The following is a 23057-nucleotide window of genomic DNA, read 5'->3' as shown; positions in this document are numbered from 1 at the left end:
GTGAATTCTTTAAAAATACCCACTAGCATATAAAAAGAATACTATAAATTGTACCAAACCCGCACCCATAATAATTAGAACATACTTCAAACACAAAAGAGCACATAGAAAGTATATCAATTTATCTTTATTACAATTGTCTCATATTTTCAATCAGGTGAAGAAAAATACCTTTTTTCGTTCCGTATAATAAAATATGTTAACTTTATTTATTTTTTTATGAAGAAAAAACAATGACGACAAGAAAACACAAACAAATGACAAACATTTCTTTCTCCCTCTTTGTAAACTTAGAGAGCTTCTGCTGCATTGCATGACAACGGCGACAGATTGTGAGGGAGCAGTGAGCGTATGGATGGGACAGAGGGACAAAAAGATAAGGCAAAAGACGTACAAAAGAGACCAGGACAGGACGGGGCAGGAGTGTGTGTGTGTGTGTTCGTGTGTGTGTAAGGGGCGCGGGTTAGCTGGATGTCCCATATGAGGATATAGAGACAGACAGTTCAAAGATCGCTCTCCCCATATAGAGCCGTGGAGAAGGACATGTAATCCAGGGCGCCCGGGACACCGTCTGGGCCGGTGTACGGGGCCATGCGGGCCATGCAGTAATCGGCCTGGTCCGGAGGCAGCTCCCGACGAAGCTCATCGGCCAAAATGTAGTTCTGAAGAAGGGAAGCGGAGTAGAGGGTTCGTTAGTTTTGTTACACAGTTAGATAGAAACCCAGGGGAATATAAATCCTATTGCACTGCAACAATGTGGCAACAATTGTAAATTTGAGATATACTTAAAACTTGGTCAATATATACAATTTTAGATCATATTGTTCATGGTAATTCTAACTCACGACACTGCGGCCGGCTGCAGTAGGTTTAAGTAGTATAGTTAGTTATAGTTCTGAACTTTTGTGATACATTTTTCTCATAATCAAATTTAAACTATTATATTTTAGGACATGTTATAACACATTTTTGTTGGATTGACACATCTGAATGTCATTACCGGACCACTCAAAACAAAACTTGTATTCCCCTTCAAAAAATTTACATGAAAACAGTGCTTGCCCATATAGTATTGGTATATTAAATAATGTGCGCATTTGGAAACAATTTACCAGAAAAAAAAAAAAAAAAAAAATCTGGTGGTCATAAAAGGATTGTTAAGTTCATTTTGAGGAGTTTTTAAGTTCAATAATTTTAATACGAGACATATTCGACAGTAAAACCAGAACCTTCCAAATCAATCATCTTTTCCATTTCTAATTGTGACAGAGTGTACTAAAACCAATTGCCTGAGAAATCCAGTTGCAAATGTAATAATGTCAGATATATTACTAATGTTTTTGTACTGCCAAGTTACCTTGTCTCCGGCCAGGATCTTGAAGGAGGCCATGACTTGGTCGGCGGTGTCTGTGTCGGCTGTTTCTCTGGACATGAAGTCGATGAAGGCCTGGAAGGTGACGACGCCCATGCGGTTTGGGTCCACGATGCTCATGATCCGTGCAAACTCGTTCTCACCCTGAAGGAGAGACCAGGCTCAGTCAAACTGGATGTAGTGATAGGTCTGCATGGCACACAGTAAACTCAAACCGCATTCAGGTACCACCCCACAAAGTACATCACTATTTATATTTCTATCTATGTTTCTGTAATGGAATTGTTAGGCTGTTATTGTCTGGACTCGAATTTCCAAGCTCTAATAACAAGACTAAATCAACATCCAACACTTAAATGTACACTAACTTTTTTTTTCCTGATATTTTTTACAATGTTATACCAACTCAGCAGTATTTGTAAGCTGATATGTGATATTTTGGCATTGTGGGGTAGTCAAGCAAAGTATTTACTGATATTTTAACAAAACAAAAGTGAACAAACAGTGACCAATAATATATCAACCAGCATGCTCATATATAAAAATAAAACATTACAGTGTTTCTGCCGTCATTGGTGAGTCGCTCTATATTAAAAAAAATGAATTGTTCATGCAAAAATATTTTCCTTTATTACCAGTGTCCTTACTGTAAACTGTACACAAACACAGACAGTTTCATAGGAGCAGCTTTACCAGGTTGTAACCGACGGAGATAAGGCAGGTTTTGAAGTCTTCAGCATCCATGATTCCTGTTCTCTTCTATAGGGGAGACGAAGGCAACAAAACAGGGAGGAAAGTATAGGAAAGATCCAGGTAAAAGAGTGCAAGACAAGAAAATAGTCGAAAATGAGGTTTAGGAGGGTAAAATTTGGGTAAGTTTGAAATTACAAGGAGAAGTACATTTGAGTATTGGAGTAGAAGAGGAATTGGAGGAAAGCACAAAGAGGGAAAAGTACAAAAGAAAAAACAAAAAAAAGGTACACGTTAACTCTTTCGCTGCCGAGTGCGTCCTCTGCAAGTACCTGTGCATCGTTGGCGATATCGAAGCCCAGACTGATCAGGCAGGCCTTGAACTCCTCAGCGCCCAGAGTGCCCGAGTGGTCCTGGGGGGCGGGGGGGGCACATCCAGGGGGGCCATGCAGCGACACATACAGCGGTCAGTGACGTGGTGAGACAGACAGGTGGCGGTAGTGGGTTTTGTCATGATGGTGGGTGATGGGATAAGGGTGCACCATGCGAGCAGATGGGTGGTGTGGATGGGTGGGTGGGTGGTTGTATGGGTGGGGGGTGAAGAGGGAGGAGTGTGGTGGGACATGCAGGAGAGACAGAGAAAAACAGTGCATTTCGATTAGGATTATTGGCTGGTGGTTCAGGGGGCATTCAAGTGTTAAAGTGCAGAGTGCAGGCAAACTACGGGGCCGTCTGTGAGGTTGTTATCCATATCGTCAATGGCACAAGTACTTCACAGCAATTAATACTTCCATTTCAATTACAGATAGCAGGACTTTCAATTGACTAATTAAAATGCATACGCACAGTTTAAACAACTACTGCAACTATAGCAACTATTCAAATTAATGCCATTAAACGTAACCATAACTACTGAGGTTGTCCTCAATGTAAAATAATTTTGTTAATCTGGCACATATTTGAAAACAAATTAACAAAAGATATATAAGATAATAAAGTGGGCTGCACAATATGTCGCAAAATAATCTATGTTGCAATATCTCCTGATCAATATTGCAACAAACTAACGATATCAAAATAACACCAACGTTTAACATCTCCATCTACCGTCTAAACTTGCCTTCATTTTGCCTTAGTTTTGAGTCTGTACTTATTTTATTTTGAAAATCGCTATTGATTTCTGGACTATACAGACTCTAAAACACACACAAAAATACATTGTATAACTAAAACAGCAGCATTATAAAATCAGAATGTCAAAAAATAATTAACTATTTCTTATTTTAATCAATAATACACTTTTTTGTAACGATTTTCCATCTAAAAGTCACCATAGTTCAACCTGTATTTGATTAAAAATGTATTTAAAAAGTCTTGATAGATAGAAATAATATTTTAACAAGTTAATAATCCACAGTTGCTGCTCTTGTCAAAAAGTATTTAAAACATCGCAATAATATTGATATTGCAGTTATTGACAGCCACATCGCAATCATTCTCAATATGTCTGTCCTATAATAAAGTCTATTTTTTACGATTGTCACTTTGAAATCAATCTTCGCACTTCTCTATTGACTGACAGCGTTTAAATATGGATCCTCTGCAGTCCTCAAATACCACTCGAGACGTGCCCTTAACGCTGCGAGCTTAATCTTCATCAAATATGAAACGAGGGCGTGTCGGTGTCTACTGCCCCCTCCTGTGAGCCGAGGGCATTGATTAACGATAGGTCAACCTCGGTGCAGGGAGGCAGCAGTGAAGTATGGCGCTCGTGAGGGGGGCCCCGTGCGAAAACTCCTCCATACTTGGTGCTGCGGGACTGAGGCAGGACTGAGGCCGGAGGGTCTAGCCACACCATCAATGGAAACGCTTCTGTATAGTGATAACATCTGCAGCTATAAACTCCACCACACCGACGTTCCTCTTTAGGTTTGGCCTGGCTACTGTTGTGTTTTACAGTAAAGACATTACCAAACACAGAAGCCATTTAACAACCGCTCAAGGAAACTTTATCCTCCTATTTTATGCTTACATTACACTTTTGTAAACATTTGACAGGTTTATGAGTCTATAGCTTGTGTGCATGTTCATTAGTTCATGTGTGGTTTTGCATTTGTGAAAAATGAAAAAATGAACAATGAGGAAAAATTGTGAGTTTTTAAGTTTTAAAACTGCATGTTAAGGGCCGTGCAATTAAGCAAATTTGTTTTAATTTTTAATCAAATCAAGTCTTGTTATTTTCAGATCAATAGTAATCACATGGAGCTTTAACGTTGAAGCTTTGAAGGATTTTACTGCGTTAAATTCTACAAACTTAACTAAAACAAATGGCTCGCTCATGAAATTAAGAATGAAACTAATTATTATTTGATTTTAATTAGATTTTTTTAAAATAATAAATCATGAATCAATACTGACTAGGGAATCTCAACAACGGCAATCGAAACATGCAGCTCTTATTTATTATTTAGATGTTTAGTGCGCTGCGTATCTAAATAAACGTATGACCAAATGTACACCAAGTAAGTTAGTTGTACTGACCCTGTCGAAGTGGTTGAAGGAGGCTCTGAACTCGTTGAGCTGCTCTTGGCTGATGCCTTTAGCGTCTCGCGTTAGGATCTGGTTCTCGATCTCGTTGATGGTTCGGGCGATGGTGGTGAGGAGCTGCTCCCAGCCCACGCGGATGTGCTGAAGACGCAGGAGGCAGAGTGAAGTTAGGACAAGACTTGGTACAGAGAGCCCGGGAGAAAACCACTATCACAGCATATGATGTCAATACAAAAAAGTATATCAAAATATCACAATCCATGAGAAATATATTCTTGTTAATCTTGCCATTGTTTCTGTGGCTGTAAATGTCAAACAATGAACCGAAAAAGTGCAGACATTTCACATTATTCTTTTTATTTTAATTGACAAATGTCTATTCTTGAACTGCATGTTTTGTAGCCATCCAAAAGAACGATTGCAATATTATAAAAGTTTCCATATATCTCCCACCTCTAACCACAAACAACAAAAATTCAGGCTAGTGAAGTATATTACATGATCAGTATTATATTATACGATACGTTTTCTTACCTCCATGGTGTACTTGGTGTGTTTGTTGTCAAAAATGAGGGCCTCCTGGATGAGCTGGTGGTCTCCTTCTAACTGGTCGATCTTTGGTTTGTAGTTCACGATGCTCTTCTCGTACTGACGCAGGTTTGTGAGCTGGTCTTCCAGAGTGCCATGCATTTCAATAGAAATGCGGCCAATCTCCTAAACATACGACATTATCATTTTTGTTATTTTTGCTATTAGATTTGGTATTTGTGGTATTTTGTTGAGCTTCTGAAGTCTGTTTTGTTCTCTCTCTGTGTCATGTTCAGTGTTTGTCGTTTTATGTTTTGATTTAAATATCAAAAACTTTAAATTAATTTGATTAAAATACTTGTTTTCAAATAAAGATTCAGTTCAACTGTGTTTTTTCTATACATTTCCAGGGTCTGTCCATACGAGTGATGAAAAATACTGACACCTAAATAATACAATAATAACATGCATTTCATGAATTATGTGTAAGGACCTCAACTACTGGGTTAGTGGGGTTTATATAGAGTTAGACCCCAGTGGAGACACAGGAACATTTATTGTTTGGGTATAATATAAACGCTCATTCTGAATTATGCACATTGACAATATGGTTAAACTCACCCCCATTTTGGTCTGGATCCAGGGCCCTATGACGTTGGCCTGGTTGGCGAACTGTACGCGCAGCCTTTCGTTGTTCTGCTGTCGAGTGTGTTCTTCAATCAGAGCCTGGTCCCTCTGTGGTACCAGCTGTTTGACCTGTGAGGACCGGGGCAGCAGACAGTCAGGTCAAGTGCAGGACGCTGCTATTCAGAAGTTATTAAGATCAAGTTTTAATGAGGCCGAGGGACTTTTGTGACCCGAGATGCTTCCCCAAAACTTTCTGGATAATGGACACGCCGTTAAATAGACGTTAAGGGTCACTGCCATGGCTATGTGGAATGACTTCACATTTGAGCAATAAACTTCAAAATGACCAGAGTTATATCCATAAAAATTACTATTAACTTGAGGTCAAATTGAAGATGATTTGGGGCAATCTATACGGGACAGGTCTAATACATTTCCATTCAACATTTCAGAATACTTTCTCATATTAAATAGACAGAACAGTGCTTCATAACTGGGAGTTGTTTAATTTGACCTTAACATGAATGACTATGATTTACTGAATTACCTTGTCCCATTTGGCGTTGATTTCCTGAGGGTTGATGGCGGTGTATGGGTTGGTCCCAGCGATGTTGACGTGGTAGGTTTGTACGATCTTCGCGATCTCGTTCTGGATTCCCAGAATGGCCAATCGCTCTTTGTCCGCCTCTGGGAGAGTGGCTTTAAACTGCTCATGGGCTGTGCTTAGTCCCTGCAGCATAGAACAACATTAAAGATTATTCTAGGTGGATTGAACATAGACTTATTGCTACACTATGCAAAGTTTCAGAGCCGTCAGGGCAGATACTGGGACAGGCGGCGGTAAACTGGATCTATCAAATGACATTTCCATGGCTTTTCACGGACTTGCAATGGACAGAGACAAGAAAGAACTCAAAATCAACTAAAAACTGATTTAATACTGATTATTTTGGCAGTTAATGCATGTTTCTTTGGGGTTCACATTGGTTTACATTCGCAATTGTTCTGGTTTGTTCCTGGTTTAGTCCTGATGTAGTTTTTGAGTTTTAGACGCGTTTTAATTTCAGTTTCGATGTGTCAAGTGTGAACGCAGTTTCTTTATCTTGTACCAGGGCAAATATTTCGCTTTCGGAGTTTCCAGAACCTTTGCTAAACAAAGCACATATATTTTAATCGACAGTGTCAACGAGAAAAGAAAAACAACATAACGTTATGTAATATTCAGTGGTTGAAGGTCAAACAGAGCCCCATATGTTCCCCTGCACCGTGTTGTGAAGGTGTGTTTGTTCCGCTCACCTTGATCTCCTCGATGGTGTGCACGATAAAGGTGTCCTGCAGGTCCTCCATGGCTCCCTCCATCCAGTTGTTGAAAGGAGCGGCTCTTTTGGCGAACTCCAGGTACAGCTGGTCGATGGTCTCCAGCAGTTTCTCCGTTCTCTGCAAACACACGATACGTCGCGCGATCAATACGCATTTGATAAAGGATTTAGCGCGAGTAGAAAGGCGTTTAGCTCGATGTGAGATGTGTTTACAGCTTTGTGGTGGAAAGGAATTACGCAGTGACTTCAAGTAGTTATTCAAATGTTTGTAGAGTAGTTCAACTAAAAAAAGATGATGAGGGTTGAATTGACTATATTTCTAATCTGCGGCACATTGAGGTTATTAATTGAGTTAACTGTATTACGACTAGCAGTATGCATAAATTCAAATAGTGCTGAAGTAAAATGTTTTTTGTTTATCCTAAATGAAAAAAAAAAAAAAAAAGACGCGGATAAGCGTAATAAGACGTGGATAAGCGTAATAAGACGTGATGTGCATAAGCGTAATAAGACGTAGATAAGCGTAATAATACATAGATAAGCGTAATAATACATAGATAAGCGTAATAAGACGTTGATAAGCGTAATAATACATAGATAAGCGTAATAATACATGGATTAGCGTAATAATACATGGATTAGCGTAATAATACATAGATAAGCGTAATAATACATAGATAAGCGTAATAAGACGTTGATAAGCGTAATAATACATAGATAAGCGTAATAATACATGGATTAGCGTAATAAGACGTGGATTAGCGTAATAAGACGTGATGCGCATAAGCGTAATAAGACGTAGATAAACGTAATAATACATAGATAAGCGTAATAATACATAGATAAGCGTAATAATACATAGATAAGCGTAATAAGACGTTGATAAGCGTAATAATACATAGATAAGCGTAATAAGACGTGGATTAGCGTAATAAGACGTGGATTAGCGTAATAAGTATGTGCAGTGTGAGGGGTTTGACTGTAGTATTGTGGCCGCACCTGCAGAGCTTCGCTACGCTTCTGAGTCATCCCTCCCAGAGCGTCCCACTGGTCACAAATATTCTGACAGCGAGCGTTCACACTTGGGGAGTCGTAGTAGTCCAGCTCACTTCAAACACACAACAGGCAGAGTTATTATCATGATAGCAACAAAAAAATAATAATCTGGCTAGCTGAAAGTGCTTTATACTCGTACAACACTTTGTTTACACATCAAGTTTAGTTTGATTATTCGTATTAGCACAAATGACACCAGATCCAATAGAACAAGAGGCATTTTGTTCTGGGTGTAGTGTAGAGTGTATTTTTTTTTTATTTTTTATATGATCCAAATATAAATATGGTAACAATAGCTTGATAACTCTTTTAAAATAATATAATCACACAATCAAATCTTAGTATAATGAAAAAATACTGAAAGATGAATATAAACAAACATCTTGATTGTATTCTAGATAAAGTTTGTTTCAATGCACTGATGCTAATTCGTTTTTCTAATCAGCCTAACCCATGGAACATCTTGATTCTCTGTTTGAGTGTTTCTTTTATGTTTGTGTGTCTCTCTCACTTGAGCTCCTGTGCGATGGCGGCGATCTGCTCCACTCGGTCCTGATGCGCTGCCAGGTCGCTCTCAAACGCCTCGTGTTTCTTTAGCAGAGCCTTAATCTCCGACAGAGAGGCAGTTTCATAGTCTTGCTTCTGCAGCATCTCCTCTTTACCTGCACACAGTCCGGGGATCAGTGCAAAGGCATGAACTGTAGAGTGTCACGTTTGTTGATGGCATGGACGAGCAACGTAAGACAGTCTGGGCTATGAAAGGAACTACTGGATATTGATAATAATCCACTAATTAAGCAATTTCTTATTTCAGAATCAGAAAAGGTTTATTGCCATTATCAACGAACAGAATTCACAAACATAGGAACTTGCTTTGGTGATTCGTTGCAACATAAAACAATGAATGATAAAGCAACATATATAATTCAAAAAGAAAAACAATTGAAATCTGCTATAGGATAAAAAATAAATAAAAATAGGCTACAAGTTAATTAAAATAAAAATAGGCTTAATATGCACACAAATTTAGCGTAAAAATATAATTCTTTGTACTATTATTTTGGTAATACTGAAGGAGTTGAGCATGTGACCAGTTTGATTTTGAGTTGAAAATTGCGGATGTTTTTCTTTATACAACCTTTTCTCATATTACCTGCAGTCCATGCTTCGTGGATGGCTGCCTTTTGCCTGAATTTCTCTGCCAAGTGGTCGAGCCGCTCCAGTCGGCGGATCTCGTTGAGGAGCCACTCCTCGTAGCCCTTCTCTGCTCCCTCCAGATTGCCCCAGGCGTTGTTGATATCCTGCACACAGCGAATCACCGCACTTCAGACACATTTAAGACCAACGTGAATGAATAAACATGCCTAAAACACACTCCTTCACGGTCTGATCGTTTAAAGATGGGGTGTCTCCATGGAAACGGAATTAAACAGCACGGAGGTTATTGTCCTTGAACTAAACAGGATTTTTAAATTCAAGCCGGGATAAATGGGGATGTTGTAGATCTTGATGATGTCTGTTTGTTTGACAGATGTAGATTTCTTCATTGTAGTTAAATATGAATTGTGGAGATTGATTTGCATTTGGATATGAAGGTTCATGTGAGATTAGGGTTAAAATTTGTTTACATATGAGGTGGAACAGAGAAAAACATACTGTACAATATCTATCTTTGGACATTCAAATCACAATTCTCTGGTATGAATATTTGGTTAAACTTGTGTTAAAGCTGCAAATGTAAATGTTTTCCATGACCATCAAGCCAAGTTTAATAAGAATTGTATTAGCCGAGGCGTGGGATTATAAAGACTGTATTGTGTTTTAACCTAAGCCATTGGAGATTTGAAGATGCTAAATACAAAACTTGGCTTTAATTTACTGACAAACCAATTTACCAGTAGTGCCTCAGCAGGTTGTTCCTTTGCTCTAGTTTGACTTTTTATGTCGTTTTGGCAAAGGACGTTTTGCAGATCCCAAACCCTATTGCAATGCTTTATTTTGAAAGTTTTCTTTGCTATTTCAGCCATACTGTACACTGTCTGCTGTTCATTATTCTTAACCCCTATCCTTGCATTCAACACATTTTAGATATCGTTACAGACTACAAAAATGTCTTAAAACCGTTGCCGTACCGACACCATCTTGCCCTCGGACGGCATGAACGCGGGCCGGTTGCTGAGCCTGAGCTTGGTCTGTAGCGTGTTGAAGTTGATCTCGAGTTGGCACTTCTCCTGGACTTTGGGCGGTTTGTGGAGGCGCCTGTAGTCTCTGAAGTCCTCCAGTTTCTGCTGCATGGCCTGCATGGTGTTCTCGGGCAAGCGGTTCTCCAGCCACGGGATGGTGCGACGAATCCACTCCAGCAACTACAGTGGAGTGGTGTTTTTGTGTAGGAGCGGTGAAGGGTTGACAGGATGTAACATGGGGGGGAAGAGAGAGGAGAGACAGAGGAGACGCATGCAAATAACGGGAAAATGGTGTGACAGGTATGTTTGGGGAAGTGTTTTGTGTTGGAAGTGTCAGAAGAAAAAAGACGAAAAAAAACATTATTAGTTTCATCATTGACCATTTTGGTCATTTAATTCTCATTCATACGGTCTACATCTACACATTTTTTGTGATTTAGTATTTACTAAACTGTGTTTTTTGTAGTTTGGGGAGTTTATTTTGTTACTTACAGTTCATAATTTACAAATTAATTATTTATTTTGCATCAAATATTAATGTTATTCATGATTACACATATGCTGACTGTATATAAATAAGTATGAATACAAATAATACAAATTCAAATAAAATTACGTTTTTTCCTTTCAATAATTTATGTTGAATTAAAGGGTCAACATTTCATTGATTTGAGATGTGACTTTAGTCAATATAATAAATTCTTAGTTCTAAAACTGTATTAGACTGTATATTTGTAATTAATTTAATAAAATAAGGAAAGGAAAACGACTACTACCGGTAATCATTTCTCTTGAACTGACTTGAATGTATCATAAAGTCACGATGATCATCAAATATGATCATAACATTTCAAATAGCCAACATAAACTTGATTCTATTTAAATGTAATAATAGTTTTCATTCTGTGACTGACTCTGTGACCATTTTAACCCTTAAGAGCACAGGGGCAGTGGTGACCGGAGCAGAGGGTGGGGCAGAGGGGTGCGTGTGGGGCAGTTTTAGGGACACTGGGGTCGTGCTCACATCACTGGCCAGTTTCTCATAGTCCTCCATGAGCTGCTCGTTCTCTTGGTTCACTGCCAGCACTTTGCAGATCCTGTTGGCTGCTGTCTCCGCCTGCGGCACAACCACAAAAATGAAAAACATATTAAAAAAGGCTATTTTTAGACATTTGCAGTGAGTCATACACCAAATATATTTGGTTTATTTCCTTCACTTAAACGCTGACTATTTGGCTGTTTGCAGCCTAAACAATAAATCCAAATATTAAATCCTTAAAACTATGGTACAATTGATCATGTTTGGTTTTAAGGTTTTTTTAGTCCAATTTAGATATTTAACTTTTGTGCGTCCGCCACCTGCTTGTCTCCATGGATGATGTAATTGCTTTGCATGGAATGTTCCACAATATAAGATAAGATAAGATAAGATATAGCTTTAAACATCAAAAGGTGACGCTCCCAAGACAAGTTACAGGTCATATCTGTGGAGAGGCGACCCCACTCACCGTAACAAAGCATGATTTTAAAGGCATTTTTATCAAAGAAAACACCTAATTGAATAAAGCAATATAAGTTTAATGCCATACTGCGGAACATCACCATGGAGACAGGCAGGTTGTAAATGCTCCACCAGAAAAGTTATATAATGCACTTTTAAACACCATTTTATGAGATAGAGATAGAGATAGAGATAGAGATAGAGATAGAGATAGAGATAGAGATAGAGATATATATATGATAAAATAACGCAATAAGTGTAAAGCCGTATATTTTTCAACAGGTTGAGAACCCTGTTTTGTGTTTTATTTTGAAGAGGATATTTATATTCAGGTGTGTTTTCCAATGAGATTTCTCTATTGAACTATTTATAGCAACAGCCACAATGTGTTTCCTAGTCACAAAAATACACTACAATCAGAGCTGCTAGAGGAAAGAAACAGCTTTAATCGTGAAAACAGCCGAGGCAGAGTCGCTGGATGGCAAAGCACAACAGATATAATACAATTTCAGAATACCAAAGGATAGTGTCAAGTAAAAACAATATCGAACACAAAGTGATCTGGAGTAGATTCAGAAAAGCTCAGAAAAGGACAGCAAATGCGGACAGAAAGCTCAAAAACCCACATTATATTGTATAAAATACTTCTTTTAATATGTATCTGCATTATAAACTTTTAAATGATGTGCTATTATAAACTGTAGCATTGGTCTCATTAGCAATTTATTTGACCAAAACAGAACAGTAAAAATATATAGTTTGTGACCAATTACATTTTATAAGAGTGAAGTGTTTTACTGTGTCATGCAATGTCTGCCAAAAATCTAACTTTACAATCTGAGAAGATGTGAAACAAAAATTATTATTGGAGTATTCTAAAATGGTAAAAATCATAATCTGAAGCTATTGAAAGGCTAAGTCAGGATAAGCACTCGCTTTCATTCATCTCTTTAAATGTTTGATCCCAGTGGGCCAAATTAAATGGCTTATCCATCTTAAGATCCCCAAATACTTAAACGTGTAGATGAAACTGCCCAAAGAAAAAGTCCAATAAAAAGGGATTAGTATCTAATTTCTTCCACTTAAACCAACTTGTGGACTTAAGAGTGGGTATTAAGAATAATTGAGGATTTACGTTTTGAGAAGAATCCAGGAAACCTGCTGATGTTTATGAGATGGAGACTCCCATAGTTCTTCCCACCTCATGTTTACAGTGTCTCTGCCAAATCTATTAACCTAAATATGTGCTATATTTCAGCACTCATTTGGGTATATAAGGAACATTAGTAACACTTACGTTTAGGGACTACATATCATTTATTTATATCACATTTACAAGAGAATGTGCACTTTTCCACATTAACTATACAGACTTTTGATCTGTGCCATTTAATACAAAACTAATACAACTTATTCATCCAACATCCAACCTTTGTTCTAAGTAATAGTTAAAAAAAAGTATTGTATTGTCCGTTTGCCTTACTATTAAATTTATCCAGACAGTTATTCTTACAGTTACTCTTACTTGAGTACCAGTTTTCCCCCCCAAAAATCAGATATTGATTTATACTATTTATAAATCCCTTATTAATTCATTGCTAATAATGCTAATGAGGGGGCGTGGCCTACAGTTCGACTGGGACAATCTTACATGCGTCCATGAGAAGATATTGTCTAAATACATATTGAAATACTGACAAAGATCAAATTAACCACTTCATATGTCTTTTACTACTACTTAGCCATTAATATGTGGTCCATAATCAAAAGTGTTAGCAGAACGTGTTCATTGATTTGATGATACTTTACAAGACTATTTTACATTTTGATCTTGTCTGTAAAAAACACATTTAATCATCTTATCTTTGTTGATTCTAATTTGACTCCAGAACATTTAAACTGAACCTGGTTTGAGTCACAATTTAGACCTGGGATGGTCCTTGTTCACAGCTTGTTTGGTCGTTATTATTTGGACTAAGTTTCAACTGGTGTGTTAACAAAAATGCACATGGTTGAATGACATCTTCAAGGCGTAATCGCGATAACCTGTCGGAGCTTGTACTGGAACCGCAACGAGAGGTGACAGTAACTACAGCAAACAGTAGCCAGAATTACTGATTGATTTGTGAGTGTGGCATGTTTGGTATTTTGTCAAGTCTCACCTTCTGTTTGCCTGAGAAAGCGTGGTAGTAACACGACACATAGGTCATGACGGCCTTCTCATCGGGCCTCAACGTGCTAATGATATCTGCACAAGAGAAGAGCCAAAGGAGCGGAGAGAGGAGAGAGAAACAACGCAGAGGTAAAAGAGTGCAAGAGACAACAGGACCAGCAGGGGGCGCAGTCACTGGAGGCAGCACTGGCACAAGGCATCTTCAGTCAGCAACATCTTATTAAAGACTATGTACGTTTTACTGTTCAAATTATGTTTACAAAGTACTGTTTTTGGAGACAAAACTAGGAAGCGCCTATAAAATAAGCAGTAAAAATAACAGTTGAACTTGAATAGCCTTTTCACGGAATATTAGGTTTACTTGAGTAACAATTTCAACATAAACAAACTCTTATTTAACATACATATAAACACAGACTAATCACACTTCAGTTTATTACACAAAAGAGACTCCAGCTGGATCGGACTCCTCCTCGTCACTTTTAACTTATAAACACTAGCTTTCTGTATTCTTTAACAAAACAGCTCAAGGGTCTCAGAGATGCCTTTGATTTGTCCAAGTCTTAGTCAGTTCTATTTGTTTCACAGTTCATTAACATTTAAGCTGCAAAGGGTTGAATAATTAACAAATCTACGACACCGCTGAGGTACACTGTGTTCCACTGGGATATATATTCATTATTCTTATTTATTCAGATTGCAGCTCATGTCTTATTTTATGGTGACGCCGGGTAGAAAAGGATTTACTAAGATGATCCCACTTTATGGTTTAAATATAAGCGGCTCGGAGGTAATATCAGAGTTTACTTCAATTGTTCTACAAAACTAACTAAAAATTTTATCTTGGCCTCGTGTGTTGTGGAGTTGACTGGGACGTGTCAACGTTGACGACCTTCATCAAAACGATCAAAGTCAATCAAAGATAAGCAAACCAAACACTCGCTCGCTGCAGCTCAGAATGCACTCGTCTGTTACAGTGAAACGCTCCGCTCTGAAGTGCCATTGTTTTACTCTGTTGTTTGGGTTCACTTTGAATGGAACCTGTCAAAACCTGCGCAGTTAAGTAGCAAACTTACTTTAAGAGGCAATCTATTTTCAAAATGGTCAAAATTGCATTGCAGGTGACAAATTCTTTATCGACGGGACTCAAGTCTATTTACACTTGTTGGATGTTATGACTAAAAAGGTTAAAAAGCTTGGGTTCAAAATGTAAAGTTGCAAGTAAAGCTAAGATGCAACTGTGATACACATTTCAACAACTATTTAAACTTAAAATGAACATAAATAAGTCACATTTTGATCTTTCCTGAATAGCTTATTTATGTTTTTTTATCTATATCACAAACTAGTATAAGACCAACATGAAAGAATCTGCCATTACTTCCATCTGTTTTTGTGAAATCGGTATTGAACATTTTCCTTTAGAGTTAGAAATGCTAGTATTGAGGCAACAACTAGTCAAACGTCACACTGTTTAATGCACCAAAACTAGTACTTTGTGACAATTTTGATGAATACTTCCTACCCCCAAATGTTTTCTATCAGGAGCCCGTTTACTTTGTTGTGACAGCTCTACAGTTTTGAATCCATAAAACAGCATTTTTTTATTTTTCTCATACACGTGCTGCTTTTGAGCTGTGACTGGGGCCAATCGAACTCGAATTCAGACCGACCGACAACGCTCTTGTGCTCAGTGCCTCTCCAAACTTCCCATCATGCATTTGGTGAACCATGCTGAAAACACAGTGACTCCTGGAGGAAAGAGAAGGATCATTAGGAGGAAGAACAAGGGAAGGAAGTGAGGAAGGAAGGAGGCAGGGAAGGAGGTAACGCTGCATCCTTGATACCTTCTGCGCCCCGGAGAAGGCGTGGTAGAAGCTAGACACGTAGGTCATGATGGCTTTCTCGTCCGGACGGGCTGTGCCTACAATGTCTGCGAACGGGACAGAAGGGGTAGAGGAGGGGGCGGGGCGTGGGCGGAGGGGATGTGAGTGGTTAAATAAAGCTAAGCATCAATCAACAAACGGGAACAAATGCCGTGGGAATCGCTTCGCACAACAAAAAAACAATTGGATGTGACGGGAACACAAACAGTATAATTAGATATGAGAGTTCAGGATGACCTCAAAATGCGTTTAGTTTATCGACACAATTCAAAAAAAACTACTGACGGATGAAGGTGGATTCAAAGAAGGGTAAAGTTGCACTGTGTAACTTTCGCCCCTCGCTCGTAATATGTCTGTGGTTGAATAAATGCAAGCTAGATACGTAATCTCCATCAGAAAAGTTACATAGTGCACCTTTACACGTCAAGCTTTGTTGCACTAAATGTGATAATTATACGGTCGTGGGAATAGCTAATCATTGACATTTATTTCACACTGTAATATCAGGAGAGACGACTTGTGAATGGAACGATAAAAGAAAAAAAATGAGAGTTTTTAGTTCAAAGCTGCAACAAACGGCTGCAGTTCAGACGCAGTGGGCCCGGGTAAAACTCTAACGTTTTTAAATCACATCACGTATATTACCATGGACACTGATATGTCCATGCTTTCAATCTTTAAACAATGGAGTAAAACGTTCATGGAGGTGTTTTTCTTCTGGTATAAAGTTCCCTTTGATCATTTTAAAAACCCCATTTTGTTTTATTGCTCACCTTCAGCGTCCAACATTTTGGGAATGTCCAGGTATTTCTCTGCAACATCAAAGGCTGTGTTCAAGTTGGTCATTGGATCGTCCTGCAGCGACAGAAGACAAAGATAGTCACTCAAATGTCTAAATTCACACTCATGGATGGTGCCTAATCAAGTTATCAAGGATATGTTTGTGAATTTGGTGACATAAATAGCAAACATTTCAGGATCTTATTATTAAACTTCAACATTAGTAGCTCGTCATCTTACGTTTTATTCATTGTAAATTGCAATATTGACCTAAAACCGCTTAGTAATAGACACAGGTCCATTGACTTCATAGTTCATTTTTCAAATTATTGGAACCAAGTACATGGATGAGGACAAAGATAGGGGGCAGGTGAAAACAGAGATTTTCTGAGCATCAGAAAGAGCCTCAGTTGCAGGACTATAGGAGATGGCTCAAACGTGCAGGAGTAAACTAATGAGGAAACACAGCAGTAACAAGGTTAAACGCATATTAAAGTAGAATTTGCATAATACTGTGTCCCTTTAACATATGCTGCTTTGTCAGTTATTTTTCTGCATATGAGACGAAAGACATAAACACCAGACTTCAGCTTTTCAGCTTTTGATAAATGTCTGATATTATCTCAGCGGGAGGCAACAGACTGCTGACTATAACCGAGGAACAGGCTGTGTTTTAACGACTAAACAAAGCACTTAAAAAGAAACAACATAAAACTAATTTATAAACCAATAGAGTCTGCACACTTGCATCAACTTGCAGAGGAGCAAAGCCACAAAAATGTAAGATGTAAGCAATATATGCACCATTTAGAAATAGTTAGCCCCTGTGGTAGCATGCTTATATATTTAAATGAGCTATATAATAATGAGCGTTGATATTTTGGCTTGTACTAGTGCACATCAGATTGACTCACCTTGCGTAGTTTTCCGTAGTCGATGAGTTCAGGACGGTGTCGGTGAATGAGAGCGCAGAAGCCCAAACCATCTTTCCAACTGAGAGAGAAATCAATTAATTATACAAACGATAGTTCATTAAATTATTATGTTTTTTATGGAGAGGGAACATTCATTTTGACCCCAGTCTATAGTATATGTTTATTTTCATGTGTATTTCATGGTCTTACCCACTAGTACTCACTACACTAGAGACAAAACAAGTGGGAGACTAAGCTCGGTCTTGTGTTTGGTCTGCAAATCACCTCCTAGACTGTTTATTCTGTGGAGAGTGGGTGGACAACTTTATATTGCAGCAAATTATGGAGATGGCCTACTTAAAATAATGATAAAACAAACTATATCTCCTTCTGTGATTGAAGAAGTATGCTCTCAAACAAACTAACATAAATCAGATCAAAGCCGCAGCTGGGCAGGGATCGGTGTTCTGGGATGACCTCATCTGAACCTCTCCTGAACCTCCCCTGAACCTCTCCGGCCCTTCAGCTTTCATCCCCTTCAGAAGAGCGCAGCAGTCTGTCCTCCATAATTTACTGTGTCCATGTATGACGTGGACACCAGCTCTTTAATGCCACTCACAGAAGAAGAGAGGGTGGTGGGATTGCTTTATACCCTTCTCACCAAATGTCACAATAGATATTTGGATATCCAGTGCTTCTTTGCAATCATAGATACATAAGGCAAAGAAGTCTTTTGGGCATTTATGTAGGCTATAATGCGAATTTGAGCATGTTTTTCAACCCAAAACATTTGATTCATGAACTTTCTAAACAACAGTATCACCAATATCAATACTAGGACAGGTGTGTTGGCTTGAAGTGCATGTAATGAATAACACGATGGCTAATCACTCTTGCCATCTCTTTTGGATCGTTGGCAAGAAGTTTAGAAACCTGAGCATGTCGGGTTCTAGTATGTTAAAGAGAATAAACAAAAGCAGTGACATAAATGGTTCATATTAAAGCCCGTGCCTGTGTGAAAGCAGCACCTGGTTTTGACTCTGGCACTTACACACGTCCAACAGTGAGAGTGAGTTTCCACTGGCCTGTAAAACACCTCTCACATAATAACAGTCATTTTCTCTCTATCGCTAACTCCAACACTGCAGAGTCATGTGACTTTGGTGCTATTGTGAATGTCTAAAGTCAAACCTGATGTGAAAGTTCTGGATGTTGACGTTTTTGTACGGCGCCGTCTTCCTCTGGCACCACAGCAGAAGACCCTCTTTGGCCGACGTCTCTGAAAAACGCACAGACACATGCGTCAAGTACTTCTGATAAAGTAGTTCCTGGGGTCTACAAGTACCAAACTTCCCAAGCTTCACAAAACAAGTTAATGTATTGTAGTTTCACACACATGCCATAAACTATTTTTAAGTTTCATGCAGTCAAAATGAAGATTAATCCAATACTCGTTTACACTATACTACGATTCATTGCTTTGGAACATATAATATCAAGCTAAAGTCTGATGAAAATGGAAAATACCTGTTAGTATGCAAGTTATATAAAAGTACAAGCTGATTTTCCACGTTTGTTAAGGTAGATTTGTCCCATTGTTTCATATCCATTCTTGAATCACACCAGAGTAGTTTGTGACGACCTATGAATGATAATTTGCCATTTAAACTGTCTTTGAACCTGGAAAGCACAACATCTGAAGAATTGGCCGTTTCTATGATGCTCTTTGATCAACTCTCACTTAATCCTCGTTTAGTGTCAGACTGAGAACAAGGTAAAAAAAAAAGAGTGATGAGAATGAGTTGCTTTTTCTCTGACGGTTGGATACATGCTAAAGTTAAAGCTAATAATGCTAAAATGAATCTCCAAACTGTACCTAAACCTGGGTTTATTCACATGAATGCCTCCTGACACTTCAATTGGATTACACTTTAAGTACATTAATGTATTGACCAAGATGACGAGCGTAACCTCTACATTTCCATCTCTATAGGCGAACCAACATTCTTATTTAAATCAAAAGGAGATGATCCCGAGTGTAGACAAAGCACAGTTCCTTGAGCGTGCAGTGGCGAGGTAAAGAGGTCGCCACGCTCAAACTGCAAATGTAGCTTCTTAAGAAAAAAGGAGAGAGGGAGCGCACCTTCCACGGAGATGTCCTGAATGGCAAAGCGCAGGATGATGGTCCAGATCATTCCCAGGGTCATCTTAGCATTACCGTCAACAATCTCTGCAGAAAGAGAAATAAATCATGTAAGACTTCAGGCAAGGAAAAGCAAGCTTAGTGGTAATGCACAATGTGTACACATAGTAATTTAAAGTGATTTACAGTTTACAAAAGAGGAAACGATGCGTTAAATAACAATGCAAACATATAAAAATCTAAGTAAAGAAAAAATGAAAAGAGAGGAGATTAAATCCCTTCAGTTATATGCACAGCTAAACAGAACTGTTTTTAGTCTAGATTTGAACCTTGCCAGAGTCCGTCTCCCATGTTTAGTCCTGACTCTGGCACCAGCAGGAGGTCGGTCCATGTTTAGTCCTGACTGTGGCACCAGCAGGAGGCTGGCCCATGTTTAGTCCCGACTCTGGCACCAGCAGGAGGCTGGTCCATGTTTAGTCCTGACTGTGGCACCAGCAGGAGGCCGGTCCATGTTTAGTACTGACTCTGGCACCAGCAGGAGGCCGGTCCATGTTTAGTACTGACTCTGGCACCAGCAGGAGGTCGGTCCATGTTTAGTCCTGACTGTGGCACCAGCAGGAGGCTGGTCCATGTTTAGTCCTGACTCTGGCACCAGCAGGAGGCCGGTCCATGTTTAGTACTGACTCTGGCACCAGCAGGAGGCTGGTCCATGTTTAGTCCTGACTCTGGCACCAGCAGGAGGCTGGTCCATGTTTAGTCCTGACTCTGGCACCAGCAGGAGGCCGGTCCATGTTTAGTACTGACTCTGGCACCAGCAGGAGGCTGGTCCATGTTTAGTCCTGACTCTGGCACCAGCAGGAGGCTGGTCCATGTTTAGTCCCGACTCTGGCACCAGCAGGAGGCCGGTCCATGTTTAGTACTGACTCTGGCACCAGCAGGAGGCCGGTCCATGTTTAGTCATGACTCTGGCACCAGCAGGAGGCCGGTCCATGTTTAGTCATGACTCTGGCACCAGCAGGAGGCTGGTCCATGTTTAGTCCTGACTCTGGCACCAGCAGGAGGCCGGTCCATGTTTGGTCCCGACTCTGGGCACCAGCAGGAGGCCAGTCCCTGAGGTCCTCAGAGTTCGAGATGTACTTTGGTGCTAGGACTTATTTTTTACTATGTACTGATAGAAAGAATCTAAATTATAGATAGATATGGAGAGGAATTACCTTTTTGAGGATAAATAAAATTTTCTGAACTGAACTGATCTGAGATCCTCCAACCAGAAAAGGTAAAGTGTAACTTTAAGATGAAATTTAATTTGAATACAATGTATCTCAAATGAAACAGAAACCCATTAATACAAAAGAAGCAGTTAGAAGTCCAGGGGAAATCCCCGGGGAAACCCCATGAACACTACTGAACACCATCGTGCCTCTACACTGAAACCTCCAAGTCATTTTACATGGGATACGTCATAAACTTGACAATTATCTAAAAAAGAATTCCGAGCCCAAATTTGACCTTGAATTATACCAGAATAACTGATGCATGTTCATCTGTTACAGAATACTGGTATCAAGGCATTACAAATTTGAAACAAGCACAAAGCAGATCGACTCTTCCATGGCTCATTTAGATTCAGCCGTTCTCCTATAAACCATGGATAGGAAGCAGTACAAGCCACAGGAAAGAAAAGAAGAAAAACACTGGACCACACTGACCCTTTTTTAGTGTCGTCAGCGGTTTTATCCAGAAAATATTTGAGGTTATTCATCAGTGCCAACACTACATGTACTAGACTTGATGCCTTTCACATGTGACTCAAAAGAATGCTTGTGACTATAGACAAGATAATAAACTTAAAGCCTTCATAATATGTGTATTTTCTTCCTGGTGAGTCATGAACCAGTGTGCGGTCATGAACCAGTGTGCGTTCATGACCAAAGTCAACGGTTTTGAAGTTTCCACATTTATTGAACTGAATTCCTCACATACAACTTCATTCCGGGTTTGTGAGGTTCTTCCTAGAAACTCTGGCAAATAGTTGTAACAGTAACTATATCAATTCACTGTGGGTTATTTACATATGCAGTGTAGTTTTTCAATCTTTTTTTTTTCAATAGGTTTTGTGCTGGCTGTTCAGATACTTGATACCTGTCAAGAACAACATGTCAACATTTTCAAATCTACTTCAAGCTTGTGTCAGCAAATGTCACAGTCGCCCATTCCTAATTTAATCAGAGGCTTCTTTCACGGTGTGTTTAAGTACATCTCGTCGACATATCAGATTAGCAGGTTGTTGTGTCCGTCACACGGGGGTCCCTGAACGTGTCGTGGCCTGTGTCTTATTGGATTAAAGTGAGAGGCAGTGCATTATTGACGGTCGGTCTGAGGCAGTTCATTCAGGGAGAGGACGGACTGACCCGCCACGCTACATTCAGACCACTAACACTGGAATATGGGGGGAATTGTTATACTATTTTTGTTAGTACGGCTGTGGCTATGGGATAATTGGGACTAATCAAAAATATGTTTTAACCATCAGGGGTGGAAAGTGACTAATGACACATTTCACAAATGTTATACTGACCAGACCTCAGAGAATATGCAGATTGTGTTTTAAAACAACTTAATTCAGCTGTAAAAAGTTTCATGTTTTGCATCAAATAATTATGTAAAATGCTACTAAATGCTGCTAGTTTTTGAAGTATCTAATATAATTTTTTTTTAAAGTAAAGTAACTATAATGTTTGGGTAGTATTTGTCATGGGTACTTTTACTAAGTAATAGAGTACATTTCCTAGAGTAATAGAGTATATTTTTACTATGTAACAGTACTTTTACTTGGATATGCAGTGCTGAAATAATAATCCAAAGAAAAGGAATTGGGGTCTGCAGCGTTAACACATTTTCCATCTCAGACAAACAGCACACGGCTCTGTCTTGGGACAGTCCCATGGTAGTGAGGGGTGGAGGGGCCGGCCGGAGGGGAGTGAATGGGGATAATCTGTCTGGTATGTGTGCAGGGTTGAACTCTGTGCAGTGGTTAAACATGACAAGACCAAAACCAGACTCCAGCAGGAGCAGACCACACCATCTCAACGTGAACTGCCGCTGGATTAGATTGATCGCTTTGCATTATTAGTTATGTAAACAAAACTTCACTCCAAGTGAAACATCATGGGTTCTGGAGGGTCCACCACTTGAAGATTTAAAGCTTTGGCTTGGACTGTTCCCCAGCATGAAAATTAGCAAACTTCACTATTCTATTTGTATTTTTTCTAATTACATGAGTTTTAATTGCAAAAGAAATATCTTGAATATTGTCTCTCCACAGACCTAACCTTTAA

The 23057-nt window shown here is 39.1% G+C and overlaps 1 protein-coding gene across 5 annotated transcripts in view; it reads right to left on the bottom strand.

Annotated features, from left to right (window-relative positions):
- Positions 1-107: 107 nt before the first annotated feature.
- The window catches only part of actn1 (actinin, alpha 1), a 63604-nt gene continuing 40654 nt past the window's right edge, over positions 108-23057 (bottom strand). The window contains exons 4-22 of one of the 5 annotated variants that reach the window (XM_072458090.1): positions 19720-19806; positions 18768-18855; positions 17577-17655; positions 16656-16737; positions 15844-15929; positions 11347-11439; positions 10272-10502; positions 9293-9440; positions 8651-8801; positions 8083-8191; positions 7061-7201; positions 6312-6494; positions 5759-5893; positions 5144-5323; positions 4604-4750; positions 2395-2475; positions 2066-2131; positions 1358-1516; positions 108-662 (exon numbers count right to left, since the gene is read on the bottom strand). In XM_072458090.1, the coding sequence (XP_072314191.1) occupies positions 504-662; positions 1358-1516; positions 2066-2131; positions 2395-2475; positions 4604-4750; positions 5144-5323; positions 5759-5893; positions 6312-6494; positions 7061-7201; positions 8083-8191; positions 8651-8801; positions 9293-9440; positions 10272-10502; positions 11347-11439; positions 15844-15929; positions 16656-16737; positions 17577-17655; positions 18768-18855; positions 19720-19806 (2405 nt within the window). In that variant the 3' untranslated portion in view covers positions 108-503. Of the gene's footprint in view, positions 663-1357; positions 1517-2065; positions 2132-2394; positions 2476-4603; positions 4751-5143; positions 5324-5758; positions 5894-6311; positions 6495-7060; positions 7202-8082; positions 8192-8650; positions 8802-9292; positions 9441-10271; positions 10503-11346; positions 11440-13985; positions 14072-15843; positions 15930-16655; positions 16738-17576; positions 17656-18767; positions 18856-19719; positions 19807-23057 lie in introns of all 5 variants that reach the window. The other 4 variants (XM_072458086.1, XM_072458088.1, XM_072458087.1 and 1 more) reach the window with 4 other exon arrangements.

The sequence above is a fragment of the Eucyclogobius newberryi genome, unplaced genomic scaffold (genome assembly GCF_026437365.1).
Source record: "Eucyclogobius newberryi isolate DKJ021-1_F unplaced genomic scaffold, fEucNew1.0.hap1 SCAF_21, whole genome shotgun sequence".
In the NCBI taxonomy this organism is placed as follows: Eukaryota; Metazoa; Chordata; class Actinopteri; order Gobiiformes; family Gobiidae; genus Eucyclogobius; species Eucyclogobius newberryi.
This window is presented reverse-complemented; position numbering and strand designations above follow the sequence as displayed.